Source organism: Corticium candelabrum, chromosome 20 (genome assembly GCF_963422355.1).
Source record: "Corticium candelabrum chromosome 20, ooCorCand1.1, whole genome shotgun sequence".
NCBI classification, from domain to species: domain Eukaryota; kingdom Metazoa; phylum Porifera; class Homoscleromorpha; order Homosclerophorida; family Plakinidae; genus Corticium; species Corticium candelabrum.
The window spans coordinates 2808097-2823319 of record NC_085104.1 but is presented as its reverse complement, the minus strand read 5'-3'; the positions used below and the strand labels follow the sequence as shown (position 1 = coordinate 2823319).

At 41.6% G+C, this 15223-nt stretch overlaps 4 protein-coding genes across 5 annotated transcripts in view; 2 read left to right on the top strand and 2 right to left on the bottom strand.

Moving 5' to 3' along the window:
- The first annotated feature begins 679 nt into the window (after window positions 1-679).
- On the top strand, window positions 680-6546 carry LOC134195853 (uncharacterized). 2 transcript variants are annotated; one of them, XM_062664941.1, is made up of 4 exons: window positions 680-756; window positions 836-1032; window positions 2001-2451; window positions 5955-6546. In XM_062664941.1, the coding sequence occupies exons 2-4, from the start codon at window positions 1030-1032 to the stop codon at window positions 6434-6436; spliced, it is 936 nt and encodes a 311-aa protein (XP_062520925.1). In that variant the 5' UTR covers window positions 680-756; window positions 836-1029; the 3' UTR covers window positions 6437-6546. The 2 variants fall into 2 exon arrangements, with proteins under 2 accessions (XP_062520925.1, XP_062520924.1); XM_062664940.1 differs by lacking the exon at window positions 680-756 and having other exon boundaries at window positions 1019-1146.
- Window positions 6547-7432: 886 nt separating this feature from the next.
- On the bottom strand, window positions 7433-8768 carry LOC134195897 (biogenesis of lysosome-related organelles complex 1 subunit 5-like). Its single transcript, XM_062664991.1, has 5 exons — window positions 8710-8768; window positions 8568-8650; window positions 7971-8100; window positions 7848-7903; window positions 7433-7776 (listed from the first exon to the last, which is right to left on the bottom strand). The coding sequence occupies exons 1-5, from the start codon at window positions 8735-8737 to the stop codon at window positions 7627-7629; spliced, it is 447 nt and encodes a 148-aa protein (XP_062520975.1). The 5' UTR covers window positions 8738-8768; the 3' UTR covers window positions 7433-7626.
- Window positions 8769-8795: 27 nt separating this feature from the next.
- On the top strand, window positions 8796-12137 carry LOC134195615 (elongation factor 1-delta-like). Its single transcript, XM_062664668.1, has 9 exons — window positions 8796-8948; window positions 9044-9167; window positions 9898-9975; window positions 10068-10162; window positions 10227-10293; window positions 11565-11611; window positions 11671-11749; window positions 11806-11924; window positions 11988-12137. The coding sequence occupies exons 1-9, from the start codon at window positions 8826-8828 to the stop codon at window positions 12024-12026; spliced, it is 771 nt and encodes a 256-aa protein (XP_062520652.1). The 5' UTR covers window positions 8796-8825; the 3' UTR covers window positions 12027-12137.
- A 1678-nt stretch (window positions 12138-13815) lies between these two features.
- LOC134195314 (unconventional myosin-Ia-like) overlaps window positions 13816-15223 on the bottom strand; it is a 17261-nt gene continuing 15853 nt past the window's right edge. Inside the window, exons 21-25 of the mRNA XM_062664325.1 lie at window positions 15129-15196; window positions 14967-15060; window positions 14590-14858; window positions 14371-14518; window positions 13816-14299 (exon numbers count right to left, since the gene is read on the bottom strand). Of these exons, the coding sequence (XP_062520309.1) occupies window positions 14030-14299; window positions 14371-14518; window positions 14590-14858; window positions 14967-15060; window positions 15129-15196 (849 nt within the window). The 3' untranslated portion in view covers window positions 13816-14029. The remainder of the gene's footprint in view (window positions 14300-14370; window positions 14519-14589; window positions 14859-14966; window positions 15061-15128; window positions 15197-15223) is intronic.

The window sequence follows — 15223 nt, the reverse complement described above, 5'->3', positions numbered from 1 at the left end:
TCTGCCGGAACCCCCAGCTTGCTCAAAATCAATTTCTAGGCGTTCTCCCATGCACGCAGGTCTTTGTACGTCTTGCAGTTGATCATCCACAAGCAAGGACAGCTACCTACACAATCTATAGACCGCTCAACGTCGAGTACAGCGTCCAAATCAATGATCATTGCCCACGGAAGCCACACGTGCATTTATAGTTGGCTGTGATTGGTCGAAATGAAGGTGCTACTTCCGACGCGACGTTACAGCTTCCGATTCGACGCTCAAATAGAACTTGGTTCACGTAGTACAATTTGAATTTGTGCTTCGCGACGTGACGCGACGCGACGCTCAAGCGTTTGCATATTGTAAATCCAGCTTAAGACATGCTTCTTACCCTTTCGAAAGTCAACGCGACTGTTGAGCAGTCAGACTGTCCATGACGAGTCTCCCTTCCGTAGACGAGCGGTCGCCGGTACTAATTATAACACGTGGCAGGCGAAAATTTGCATCCACCATTCTGTATTGAATCGATTTCACGTGATACCGTCGACTGATGTTGTGACCGGTCACAATGCCTGTCACGTTGGACTCCGCGTCGCCTCGCTTATCTCACGCCGAGAGGTGTGACTACATGCTGTAAACGCGCTGAAATACCTTACCTAGATCTATAGAGTACTGAGATCTTGCATATCGTTTGTCACAGCTTGCAGCAGGAGCTCAGCACCAATGGCAGCGCGTTGCATGGTTTTTTTCATTTTCGCGGGTTTTTGCTTCAACCAGGTACTCAAATACGGAAGTAATCTAACGCTTGTTGACTATATATGTAGAGTATGATATTTATGTCGTGAATTCTGCTCAGGCTCTTGCGCATCCGCGAGACTCGAGCGGCGATAATCTTGTGCCTCACTGGCAGTTTGATGACACGTCGCACTGGATTCAATTCGATTCCCTTATTTACCTAGACGTGTGGACGGACGGACGACACGTTCGAACTGCAGAGTGTAGAGAAGAGCGGCACACAAGCGAGTCAAAAACCTGTGCATCAAGATCGAGATGGTAGGTCACGTGGTCACGTTTGTTGTAGACTGTTACTCGTGCTGGTCAACAACTGACTACATCAGAGTTGATGCGATGAAGGCGTACGAATTCAGCATCTATATTAAGTCATCGGTAAGGACTAGGAAATAGACTAAAAATTTGTGTAGTCAGAAGGAAGATCAAGACAATAATCGTGACGATTAGGAGATTAGGTTGATGATCGAGGACACTGAGTAAACTATCGATAACTAAATAGAGGTTATTGTAACTTGGCAGTCGCATGTGCATGCGTCAAAAGCCTATTCCTCTAATACTTGCATAGGTCTTCAAATTTACTTCAACTGGAACCATGCATGACAGCAGACATTGAAAAAATAGCAACCCATGCTTGATTGAACAATAGTAACCCATGCTTGATTAGTAACCCTGTGGTTCCGATCAGTTTGGAAAAATAGTAACCCATGCTTGATTGAAAAATAGTAACCCGTGCTTGATTAGTAACCCTGTGGTTCTGATCAGTTTGGAAAAAAGTAGTAACCTATGCTTGATTAGTAACCCTGTGGCTCTGGTCAGTTTGATAAAAATAGTAACCCATGCTTGATTAGTAACCCTGTGGTTCTGATCAGTTTGAAAAAATAGTAACTCATGCTTGAATAGTGACCCTGTGGTTTTGATCAGTTTGGAAAAATAGTAACCCATGCTTGATTGAAAAATAGCAACCCATGCTTGATTAGTAACCCTGTGGTTCTGATCAGTTATCAGTTTTAAAAAATAGTAATTAACCCATGCTTGATTAGTAAACGTTCCAATCAATTTGAAAAATAGTGACGCATGGGTTACTATTCAAGGAAATATGATATTTCACCTTTCTTTTTAACCTTCTCCTCTGCTTGCTAGCTGTTATGTATCTGCAGTAGAAGTATTGCATACGAATACGTATGTGCCATATGAACATTTGTAGAAATATAGCTTTTGCTCTATTTCAGGGAACGACGATGCATAACTATTTCGGATTTTATGTTTACGATAAATACAGAGTGAGAATACGTGGTAACTGGAACAAGGGATACTTCAAAGACACTAACAATGATCAAAACAGGTGGACAAAATGGACTGCATTTGTTCTCCCTCACGATATGCATGATCACGACAAAGACGGTCTTCCGAATGCAGACACTCAGTCATTTCATACTAATGGCATCGATTGGCTTTGGCCACGGGAAGCCGCTTATGCTGCTCTACGATTTGGATCGTGTCATGGCACAGGGATTGGTATCCCTGATTCGACATGGTACACATTTCCTACAGTCAAAGAAATTACCACAACATTGATTCCTCTGATTGATGTCAATATCCCACTAGCCAGGACGTTTGATATATCAAATGTAAGAGAATGGTCTGGTGATGTCGATTATGGTGGAATAGCATTCGTAAACGGTACGTAAAAATATCACAATTAATAAACTATAATAACGATTGACTGTCTATGTACATGTATTCTCTTGATTTGCACGTAATTGCTAACTGCTGGTTAATATTGTGGATTCAAATTCTGTATTAGCTATACCATGGTCACGTGACATGCGACCAGTCATGAGCACGTATCGAGGTGGTCTATATGACGTATTGCACAGCAAGTGTGCAATAAGTTACTTCTGGTTATTATCGCATTCTCACTTATACACGTCACGTGACCATGATATAAATAACTTATCGTATGATTAGTGTGCTATAAAGCTCTTACCAGCACTCAGGGTGAGGTTAGAGCCCTCGGCTTTCCCTCTGGCAGTAACCCAAACTCTCACGTAATAGTAACTCAACCTATAATTGCTGTATGAGCAGTCAGACTGAGACAGACAGAAGAAAGAGTGGAGAAATAGATTTAAGGACCTATCCCTATGTACACAATCATCACGAATAGATCTGCAATATACATACTGACAGCAATGCATCAAGCCTGGCAGTACAACACACAGTACCTTGTGGATATAAAACTAGGAATAGTTATGTATGCAGAAGCACCTAAGCAGTGGTACTTCAATCAGGGGTGGCCAACTAGCGTTAGCTATGGTGCCACCTGTAGCAAGCAAAGATTGGCACAAAGGGTTGATGCCACTCAAGCAGATGGTGATGTCACAACTGCGACTGAAGAGTGGTGATTCCGTGAAGATAAGGCATCACAAATGTCAATCATGTGTCTGTGTGCCTTCCCCCCTACCTGTCTGTCTGCATGCATGCATGTACTGTATGTATCATGATGATACATACATACATGAGTATGTACTGTATGTATGTTTAATGTATGTACATACTATGTGTGTATGTACTATATAGGTAGGTGGGTAGCTTCAAACCAGCCTCCTGCAGGTAGGTCCACATGGGCGTGTCATTTCCATTTGGGCACCAGGATGCGTTCCTGGTGCCACACCAATTATAAAAATAAGGCACCAGCCTTATCCGAACTTGGCCACCTTTGACAGTTGTTGTACACGTTGTATGAGCAGTCAGACTTGCAGATAGAGAGACAGACAGAAGAAAGAGTGGAGAGATAGATTTAAGGACCGATGCCTGTGTATACCATTATCACATATACATCTGTAATATACAAACTGACAGCTATGCATCAAGCCTGGCAGTACAATACACAGTACTTTGTGAATATAAGACTAGGAATAGTTACCATATTTTCTCTAACATGAACACAGGTCTCCAATACAGTTGCGTCTCCAATAAAGTACACTACCTATTACGGGACCTCATCAAATGAATAAAAGTCACAGTCTCCAATAAAAGCACGCGTCCTATCACCAGCAGTCAAACATAGTTTATTGGATGGTAATAAATGATATCCAAATTGTATTGTTAATGTATGCACAGTTGAGTTCAACAACATTGATTAATTAACCAACAAAGACATGTCTCTAGTAAAGACACATATCAGGCCCTTTGAAAAATAAGGACGTGTTTATGTTAGAAATAATATGGTATATGTTAGTTATGTAAGCAGAAGGACCGAAGCAGTGATACTTAATTCAAATGAGTTGATATTTTACTGCACATTCCCGGTGATTTACAATATCAAAGTGCCATTATTTAGTGACACAGGGCTCTACGGGGTGAGTAATTTACTCACAATTGTGACTAGACTTTCTTTGTGGCGAGCTATGGTACTCCTGCCACACACCAATGGCGAGTACTATTTTCCCACCACAGCTGTGTTTACTTGCCCACAATATCCACTGTTTACTGAGCAGAGGTCAGCTGTCTTTGTCGCTCTACTCTGGCTATATAGACAACAAAGACACAGTGACATGTAATAAGCCACAGCTGATTGGGCAACAGTAAAATTGTAAGGCGGGTTAGAGGTCGAACAGAATGGGACAAAGACTGAACCACTGATTACGTTTCAGTGAATGTTCACTAAAGATGTATTTGTGCAAGATAGAATTGTTTCTGAGTATGACACTGTAAGCATTACTGTTGCGTTACATGAGTGCAACTTTAATTAACAATCAACTTGAGTACTACTAGTGTATCAATCACAATCTTGATGCTTGGCATCCGATTACGACACTGCTAGTATATCTATTGCCTTCACCGCAGAATTTTCGTGAGCAATACAAACAATTGTAGGTTGGCTACTTGCCCGGTGTGAGGAAAGTAGAGCAGCACTTAGTAAGCCGAGTGATTAGACTTTGTTGACTACAATGCTGCTAAAAAGTTTAAGATGAATCCCGTACGAACATGTCAGGACCTATTTGTTGATTCATAGTTTCTCATCAGCGCCAGCATGGGAAAATATGCTCCGCACGAAATTGCCATTATCTCCATTATGCATGTGCAATACCGTTCGATTCACTAGCAACCTGCCTGTGTTGATCAACTTTTGTGGGTATTGTTTGACAACAAAGGAGACCATCTTTCAGTAGAGGATTTATTAGTATGAAACAGTCTGCAGCATTTGATTTATTGTTATGGTAGTAAACAAGTTACTCTTGATATTAATTAGTACTCATGGTCTTGGACATCCGCAGTCGATTGTGTGCAGTTCGTATAAGATCGAAGTACGTGAAAAAATAATGGCATAATGGTTAATGGTCCATGCACCCGACTGCATCATTCTGAGATGAACTTCTGATGAGAAACTATGAGTCAACAGATAGTGGCCTACTGACAGTTATACTCAAAACAACAAATTGTGTTCAACTGTTATGCATGTTGATGTAGAAATCAAGTGATCATGTATCTCACTCGATGCAGGGGTGTAGCGTGGCTTGGTCTAGACCAGGCTATAGCCCCATCATTTGTAGGTGTGGTCTTAAAATTTGTGGATTTTAAATACGTAATGCTTGGAAATGCGCTTTAAGTAATCAAGTATTGGAATACCAAGGCTTCACGTGAATCACATGTCCATGTAGTACCTAGGAATTTGAATCTAGTGGACAAAGTGGTTTGTTATTAGGTTTATTAATGAAACTTACAAGTGGCGTCTTGGCATTTGATATCTATAGAATATGGAGTATATTTTGGCTAGACACAAGCGTACGGTCTACTCTACCTAGGCTTCAATTCTTCTAACGGACACGCACACACTGTCACATGTTTCTCAACCGTTTGCTCACGTGAGGGAACATGATAACTACTTGCAGGTCTGGGTATGCATGTATGGATATGTGTGTGGATAACTACAAAGTATCAGTCAAATAATTAAAATCTAATAAAAGTGGGCGTGTCCAGTATCAGCGTGAAGTCTAGCCCCCCATTTCTAGAGGTCACGCTATGCCCCTGTTCGATGCATTCTGTATGTACGTACATGTATGATCTGATTCTTGATTAATTTTATTGATTAATGATTAATCGATAAATGTAGTAATACAATAGTAAAATAATAATCAAATGCGTGATAACTAACACTCTTTGTTAATTATTAAAATTTATAGGACGTTACACTCCTACAGCTCTCGTCGTGGGCAATAACAGTAGACTGTGTTACGATCCGTGGTACACTACCGAGGCATTTATGATCAATCACGAAAAGCAATACGAGTTTAGTATCTGGATCTTGAGTACAGGGTCTGATCTCACCAACTACTTTGGATTCTTCGCATACGATAAGAACAATAACATAATCAAAGAAGGATCCATGAACAATCCGTACTTCAAATCTGCAAAAGTCAATCAGACTAAGTGGCAACGATGGAACGGATTTATCCTACCTAGTTATACTGAACGAAGCAAGCAAGACCCGAACAATCCTATGACTAACGTTCCCAAGCATTTCACCAATGGAATCGCCTGGATTTGGCCGAGCAATGCCAGATATGCGAAACTGAGATTTGGCACTTGCATGGATAGCGGTGACAGGACGGGATCGACCTATTATGCTCTCCCTCAGTTAATAATGTCTGATCTCCGAATGTAGGGAGGAGCAAATGAGGAACTAGAGAAAAACAAATTATGACTCGAAATTGTTTGATGTGATGTATACAGTATGTGTATGCATGCTATCTATATAACACGATGGAGTCAGAAACAAGGGTCTTTAATTACGTGTGCCATTGGAGCAATCTATGGACATATTATTGGTAAATGGTGTTGTATGGCAGGCACGGATCTATAGGTGGCTCATCGACCCACCCCACCCCACCCCACTCGGGCCAGTCAGCCAGATAGACTGACTGACTGATGATATACTATATAGAGATGACATAATTGATTGACTCAGTCTTGATGGTAAGTGTAATAAAGTGGTTTGAATTATAGCAGTACAGTAGCATGATTTCGGTCCCAATAACTAGACACATTCGGCCAACGTTCAACAGCGTTTGTTGTCGTCAATTAATCTCATTGCTACAAACGTATTTACTTGGCAATCGCCTTTCTCGGATGTCAGAAAAGGGCATGGCAAGGCTGGAAGGTCATTGCCCCCTGTACTGCAAAATACTGGATCCATGCTTGGCCATGGACTGTAAACTCTTTCAGAAGGCAGAAATGACACTTTTTATTAATTAATAAATTTTAATTAATTAAGTTTAAGACTACATTGAGTCTTGACTCACTAAACACAGACAGCATAATGCCCAAAGTCAGACTCATGCTCGATGGACCAGGAATGCATTTGTACATACCGTGGCTGTTGTGTCAGTGAGTAGACATGTGTAGGGGCAGTAGGCTGTCTGCAAGACTCACATATGCAGAATATGTGACATACAGTGGAATCAAGTCACATATATTCTATTTTATATATTATACATTAGGCATTTATTATAATTATACAATATATAATACATAATGTATAATAGATAATAGATAATAAATAATATATAATATATAATTAATTATATATTATATATTATATATTTATTATATATTATATTTATATACTATTTATTGTTTATTACATTGTATTATATGTTCGATTGAAGAATGCATTCACAATAAACAACACTGTCATCAACAAGTTGTACCAAGTCACACAAGATTACCAATAGATGACTGACTACTCACCACATACATAACACCCGTTTACATTCACCAGCAATACAACCAAAAATATATCAGCAGCCACAAATAAGTTTACATACAATAATATATTAATCTTACAATTGTATCCTATTTATTCTTATCGAATAGGTCTGATTTGAATTTGGATAGTTTTTGTTCACATTCGTCGTCCACTTCCTGCCGTTTTCTTGCACAATCGGCCAAAAAGTCTTCCAGGTCCTTCTCAGACACCCTTTTATCCTTCACCTGTCTTGTTGTCTAGAAAAGAAAAGTAAGATAACAAACAACTGTAGTATGTTGATATCAAAAAGGAAATTTTGTATTAAAACCTCGAATTGTTGTTCAATCTGGAGTGCATCACTCACCATTGAAAGTACTTCGTTCACTAGATATAGAATTGTGATTGTGACGAAGTAGTGGTCTTTGGTTGCTGTGAGACAAATGTGTTGTACCTTTTTCTTGCATTGGAGTCAAGAAGTCCTTCGACATTTTCACGTTCTCTGGTAACAGACAGTGTTGTACATCCTTTACCATTTCGACTGATTGCTTGATTTGGTCGTAGTCTCGGTTGCCTCTCTTTTTCTTTGAGAAAGAATACAGAATTGTGGAGGCAATCTGGACACACACACACACACACACACACACACGTGCACGCACGCACACACACACACACACACACGTGCACACACACACACACGTGACACAAACACACACACACACACACACACACACACGTGACATACACACACACACACACACACACACACACACACACAACACGTGACACACACACACACACACACACACGTGACACACACACACACAACACGTGACACACACACACACACACACACACACACACACACACACACACACACACACACACACACACACACGCGCGCAAAAACACATACACACATACACACACAAACACACACACACACACACACACACACGCGCGCAAAAACACATACACACATACACACACAAACACACACACACACACAAACACACACACACACACACACGCACACAGCAATACTACTAACTTCAAATTCCTTCACAAAATAGCGATTTTCACCGCGTATAGCGGCTCTGTGGTCGAAAAGACGCCCGAACACGTTACCACACCCTAAACAAAGTCAATCAACATCACACCATAAAACAAACATCTCAAAAAAACAACCCTACCCTTCGCCACAGCTTCTCCACTCGCCATACTCCAAAATCACTAATCACGTGATTTATACATAATCTACTTGATTGCGCATGCTCAACGTCAGTTTGACTTTCTCTATCCGCTCACCATGTCTGCATCAGGACTTCTCTATGAACGAGATTCGGTGTGGTGTGACCGATGGCGTTTCGAGGCTGCAGAAGCGCAACACCAGAAACGTCTGGCAGAGGCACACAAAGGCCTCGTAGTTGAGGTAGGAGGTGAAATACCACGTGCTTCATTCATTCACTAATTGCTAAATATTTGTGAGACAAATTTTGTTTGTTTGTTTGTTTGGTTGGTTGACAGGGCCATGCTATTGATGTCGTCGACGTTACGAACGCAACCGGTGATGCTATTTTGGCAGCGGCGACTGTCGATATTGAAAGACGACTGAAGGCGTTAGAAAAGGAGAACAAGGAGTTGAGAGAAGGTGCTGGATGTAGCACGGCAGTATGACACGTTGTTGTCGGTTGAAGTAACCTACAAGGTTTTATTAGTTAGTTGTGGCAGTTGGGCTTTGCATGCTCACTCTTAGAGGTGTCACGTGTGTGTGTGTGTGTGTGTGTGTGTGTGTGTGTGTGTGTGTGTCTGTGTGTGTGTGTGTCTGTGTGTGTGTGTGTGTGTGTGTGTGTGTGTGTGTGTGTGTGTGTGTGTCTGTGTGTGTGTGTGTGTGTGTGTGTCTCTGTGTGTGTGTGTGCGCGCGCGAGTGCGTGTCTGTGTTAGAGGGGGTTAATGAGGGTAATTATAAGGGGGTCTGAGAATGAAGGTGTTATGTATGACTCTATAATGAAGGTGAAGCTACTTGCTACTGAGTGGCTGAGTGGCTACTTGCAGTAATGTTTGAAAGTTCAAAATGTAAAGCGGCACCAACACTTAAACATATGATTCGTCTAGTAGAGTGTTTCGTATTTTGTCTCGGTGAACTATCTGTCTACAAGTAATCTACAAAACAACAAACACGAGAACTACATGCAACGTTTTACTAAAGCAATAGGGTAGCATGCGTGTTGATTGAAATCAGCTACACTAGAGTTAGCAGTTGTTATCAATAAAATCAAACTATGTTAATTTGACAAATGTTTTATGTATAATAATAATTTATGTATAAAATTCGTATAAATTTATATGATAAAATATTATTTATTCTTCTCTATTGGCAGTCGCAAACAGTCTCCAAGCTGCTGTCACTCGTTTGGAAGCACAAATGCAGAGTTTCACACAGAAAGAACGGGCTAAAGGTATCAGACAGATTGTTGTCTCTTTTGTTCTTAATTAATTAATTAATAATTAATAATTATTAAATAATTAATTAATTAACACTTGTGTTTAGATATTTCAGTAGATGTCAAATCTGAGGCGGCGCCTACAAGGAAGGACGACGACAATGACGACGACGACTTTGACTTGTTTGAATCAGACGAAGAGGTCAGTGTCTTGCACTGAGAGTCGGTCTTGTTTTTGTGTGTTATGTATTGTGGGTCGGATGTAGGAAGACGAAGCTGCTGAGCGATTAAAGGAAGAAAGGAGGAAAGCATATGAAGCTAAGAAACAGAAAAGTACGTCAAACTTTGAATTTATTTTTGCATTATTGTATGTGAGTTGATTAATTAATTAAATTGATTTATTAATTGTGATTTATTGTTTTAACTTTGGAAAGTGTGACCACATTCGATGTTGCTTGCTCGTGATGGGTGAACACGATTTGTGGCAGTTTTGTTTTTGATTTACTCAAGTGTCATGCGCTGTTTGTGTCTGTATGTGTCTGTCTGTATGTCTGTATGTCTGTCTGTTTGTCTGTTTGTTTGTTTGTATGTGTGTCTGTCTGCATGTCTGTCTGTCTTTCTGTCTGTCTATGTGTCTGTGTATTTATGTATGTGTGTCTGTGTGTATTTATGTATGTGTGTCTGTCTGTCTGTCTATGTATGTATGTATGTGTGTCTGTCTGTTTGTGTGTGTGTCTGTCTGTCTGTTTGCATATCTGTGTGTATGTATGTATTTCTGTCTGTCTGTTTGTCCGTGTGTGTGTGTGTGTGTGTGTGTGTGTGTGTGTGTGTGTGTGTGTGTTCGGTGCGATAGCTCAGTTAGTTAGAGAGTCATCTTGTGGAGTGTTTACATTCGAGACCTTGAAGAGTTGCAAGTTCAAGTCACAGTGATGGCAATTTATGGCATAATTTCCTTAAGCAAGAAAGTAACAAACATTTGCTTCTCTTGACTCAGGAGTATAAATGAGTGCCTGGTCATTGACTACGATCCTAAGCGGCCATCGACTGTGACGTGACATAAGCCACTGGGGTCCTGGTGAGACTTCGGGTGCTCACACCACAGTTGGCTTCACAAGTCGGTGCTTCTGCGAGTGCTAGGCCTGGCTCCAGGAGTTTGCTAGTGCAGACCCAGAGTTTCCTGAGTAGCACACAGGGCCCAGCTTGACAGCTTGGGGCGTGACCTGAGAGGCAGCTCCTGATATTTAAGGATTTTAGGTGTGTGTGTGTGTGTGTGTGTGTGTGTGTGTGTGTGTGTGTGTGTGTGTGTGTGTGTGTGTGTGTGTCTGTGTCTGTGTGTGTGTGTGTGTGTGTGTGTGTGTGTGTGTGTGTGTGTCTGTGTCTGTGTCTGTGTCTGTGTGTCTGTCTGTGTCTGTGTGTGTGTGTCTGTGTCTGTGTCAGTGTGTGTGTGTGTGTGTGTGTGTGTGTGTGTGTGTGTGTGTGTGTGTGTGTGTGTGTGTGTGTGTGTGTGTGAGTTCTGCGCTTGACTGTTGTTCTAATTTCACTAAATCTAATAACGTATCCTACTCATTGGCAGTTCAAACCATGACACCTTTTGCTTTCCATAGAAGCTTCTGTCATAGCGAAGTCAAGTGTCGTCCTAGATGTCAAACCAGTGAGCATATCACTCATAGTATCCCCGATTCATGTAACTAACCAGTCTTGCATTGTCAGTGGAGCGACGAAACAGACATGAAAGTTGTCGAGGCAAGTGTCCGCTCTATAACAAGAGACGGTCTTGTATGGGGAGCATGTGAGTCGACGTTGCTCTACATCACGTGACACATATTACACTTTCAATGTTTTCAGCAAAATTGGTCGAGGTCGGATACGGCATCAAGAAGCTACAGATCGGGTGTGTGGTAGAAGACGAGAAGATTGGCATCGAAGATCTAAGTGAGGAGATAACAACAGAATTCGAAGATAACGTGAGTTGTTGTATCACAACGTGTGAGACAATTTGTGATTACTAAGGTCCATCGTACTTGCAGGTTCAGAGTGTCGATGTCGCTGCCTTTAATAAGATCTGATGATAGAGAGTGGTGGTTGGTGTGAACATTTGGTTGGTGGGTGATGAAGGAAGTCATTTGTTAGGGTGTCTGTTGAGTTTAATAAATTGCGTCTATTTGTTTGTGCAGTAAGTTGTGTGCAACGAAGATGCTTACTCTTTCCTTTACTATGCTATGGTCACGTGATGTGTGGTCAGTGACCCACGTGTATTGAGGTTGCACACACACACACACACACACACACACACACACACACACACACACACACACACACACGCACACACACACACACACAAATGGACAAATGTTAAGCCCTCCACGTCTTTCGACGTCGACCTTGAGGTCAGTTGCCGAGATAGCTACACACACACACACACACACACACACACACACACACACACACACACACACACACACAAATGGACAAATGGTAAGCCCTCCATGCCTTTCGACGTCAACCTTGAGGTCAGTCGCTGAGATAGCTACACACACACACACACACACACACACACACACACACACACACACACACACACACACACACACACACAAATGGACAAATGTTAAGCCCTCCACGTCTTTCGACGTCAACCTTGAAGTCAGTCGCTGAGATAGCTACACACACACACACACACACACACACACACACACACACACAACGACAGGCAGACAGACAGCAGCACTCCACTGTACTAAATGATCTTTATTTAATAAGACAAATTGGATATTTATAATCAGGGCAGATATCTTATCAGTGGCGTAGCTTGGGGTATGCATACTGTACTTGTCTAGTACCCTACGGCACAGGGATACCCACACGCTTTTAAGAAATCAGAAATTGGCAAATACTCTGATAAAGCAATGGACCACACCCCTTTGCCAGCTGCTTCTTTGTGTATGCCTGGCTACCTCCACTTATGTGTTTGCGGTTGGACATATACCCCTACACAGTAACAGTTGTCAAACATCTAGAACAACACACTGCAACAGGATATACAATTCTTAATTTTCTCTGCCAAAGAGATTGTTTTCATCAGTGTTGGTGTGTTGGCATGTGAGCAGGATACTCAAAAACGTGTCGATGGATTTTGATCAAATTTGGCAGGACAATAGAGCATTAGTAGTCAAACAATTGATTAGGTTTTTGAATTAGTTATTCCGGATCCGGGTTCCCTCTCGAGCAGTCAGCTCCACTTGAATTTTTTGACAAGTGAGATGACGCCCGATTTTGCTCCTGCACACACATGCCATCTTGGCATCATTGCTGGATGAATGATGTCATTAAATGGTATACATGTATGTGTACATGCTATTTGAACGCAAAACCTTCCCAATAGTTTCTATGGAAATGATTGTTAATGGCATGCATTCTAAGAGGTTTGTGCTTTCCATGTGTTGTCTAGTTAGTTAAAATGATTGGAAACATAGAAATTAGATGAAGACTAGTGCTGCATGCAGCCGTGCCAGGAGATGGAAAACTTGAGACCAAATCTACCAATACATGTGAACAGGATGGGGTGACGTCTGGTTCACAATGTGAGCTCCTCAGCTCATGAGAAACAAACGGGAACGGAAATATTGTGACAGATGCCTAGGCCCAATCATAATCTAGCATCTCTGGGTACTGTAGGGATACCATCAATACAAACATGTTGTCAACCAGGCTTGAGTCATCATCATTGATTAAGCAGATTGAGACAATGTGCGTTGAGGACAAGTACCATAGCAGCATTACCAGTATTGATCTAAAGTGTCTGCTGATGTTCAGGCAACGTTGATGTTTGTGCTGTGCAAATGTATTGACCACAAATTCAGTTGCGAAATATTCTTTCATTCTTCCCATACGGGCACATAAATCAATAAATTCATATCATACTGTACGCGTGTGACAATTACTCATGAACTCTTGTCAATAAAAACTCACGACGTCATAGAAAACCCTGTTACTAATGGCCGGCATAGACCAACAACATACTAAATATTTAAGTTAACAATACATTCTCATTCTTAGACACTCTACCACATCACGACTTTGGTAAACTATAGAGCACAGTTTGACGTTCGTACCGACATACGGGATCTCCAGGATCTCGAGCAGTGGAGTCGGCACGAAACGTGAGAGCTTTTGCTCCACCGGCTGCCTTCTGGCTGTTATCATACTCCACAACTCCGTCGAATATATTGACACACAACTTGTTGCCTGCACGTTGACAGGCAAGAAACAGGTGAGCGACAAACTCGCCAATGAGGTTCTTAGATGTGAAGCCTAAGTCGAACACAGAATCTTGGCCAGTCTAGAAACATATCAGGGTAGGTAAGCAAAGTGGAAAGGAAAATGGAGATGAAATCGTGTGCTGTGTCTAACCGTTTTGACTCGAATTATTGCGAATGAGTCTGGGGTTTTGTTGAGTGAAATGGATTGGATGGATGACAACTCGATGCTTCGTTTTGGTGTGACTTTGAATTTGGTGTCCATTTTGTACAGACGACGATTTGTCAGGAGGAGAACTCGTCTGAAACAAACACAAACATAGACACACACACACACACACACACACACACACACACACACACACACACACACCTGTCCAATTTCCCAGAGCGATTCAGTTTCCCCGTCTGTGTTGAGAAGAAAACATTCGTATCACCATACCGTGTACACAACGCTTGAGTCTTGGCCTCGTAACCGGGCAGGTCAACAGCATGGTACGGACCGAGAGGCTGGTTGATGTCGAGAGGTTTGCTCAGCTCGTCTTGCTGCACCTGCCGATCTTGAAAATCTCCACGCAAACATCGCCAAGCGTAGACTCGGATACGAAGCACATCACGCAGCTTCTCGGGTATGAGAGACAACTAGAGACACCACAAATAATTAATTAATCATATTACTAGAAACTCAAGTCATTGATATCAAATATGTTCACAACCGACACCCACAAAACAATTCATACAAACTCTAACCTTCTTCCACGCCCACCAGTTGGCATGGACTTTCTTCAGGTATAAGTCTCCTGATATGAGTTGCCGTGGTACGTTTCTCGGCCATTGGAAATCCCTACAAGCATATCAAGTCAATAGATAATAAACAATATGTATGTCATTATTTAATATCAAATAGCGTACCTTCCAAATTTGGCGTCGGTCTTGATGAACTTGAATGCATCCATCAACTGATCGATGTACTCGCCTCTCTATAAACAATTCGTGATGTCAAGCAT

What these genes read in the sequence shown, in the direction of transcription:
- LOC134195853 (XM_062664940.1), top strand. Translation starts at nt 1,030, where the DNA reads ATGGTAGGTCACGTGGTCACGTTTGTTGTAGACTGTTACTCGTGCTGG. An exon ending in GCATCTATATTAAGTCATCG is followed by an intron (nt 1,147 to 2,000) that starts GTAAGGACTAGG and finishes GCTCTATTTCAG; the next exon opens with GGAACGACGATGCATAACTA. An exon ending in TGGAATAGCATTCGTAAACG is followed by an intron (nt 2,452 to 5,954) that starts GTACGTAAAAAT and finishes TAAAATTTATAG; the next exon opens with GACGTTACACTCCTACAGCT.
- LOC134195897 (XM_062664991.1), bottom strand. Translation starts at nt 8,737, where the DNA reads ATGGCGAGTGGAGAAGCTGTGGCGAAGG. An exon ending in GACTCCAATGCAAGAAAAAG is followed by an intron (nt 7,904 to 7,970) that starts GTACAACACATT and finishes TTCTATATCTAG; the next exon opens with TGAACGAAGTACTTTCAATG. An exon ending in AGATTGAACAACAATTCGAG is followed by an intron (nt 7,777 to 7,847) that starts GTTTTAATACAA and finishes TTTCTTTTCTAG; the next exon opens with ACAACAAGACAGGTGAAGGA.
- LOC134195615 (XM_062664668.1), top strand. Translation starts at nt 8,826, where the DNA reads ATGTCTGCATCAGGACTTCTCTATGAACGAGATTCGGTGTGGTGTGAC. An exon ending in ACAAAGGCCTCGTAGTTGAG is followed by an intron (nt 8,949 to 9,043) that starts GTAGGAGGTGAA and finishes GTTGGTTGACAG; the next exon opens with GGCCATGCTATTGATGTCGT. An exon ending in TCGTCCTAGATGTCAAACCA is followed by an intron (nt 11,612 to 11,670) that starts GTGAGCATATCA and finishes TTGCATTGTCAG; the next exon opens with TGGAGCGACGAAACAGACAT.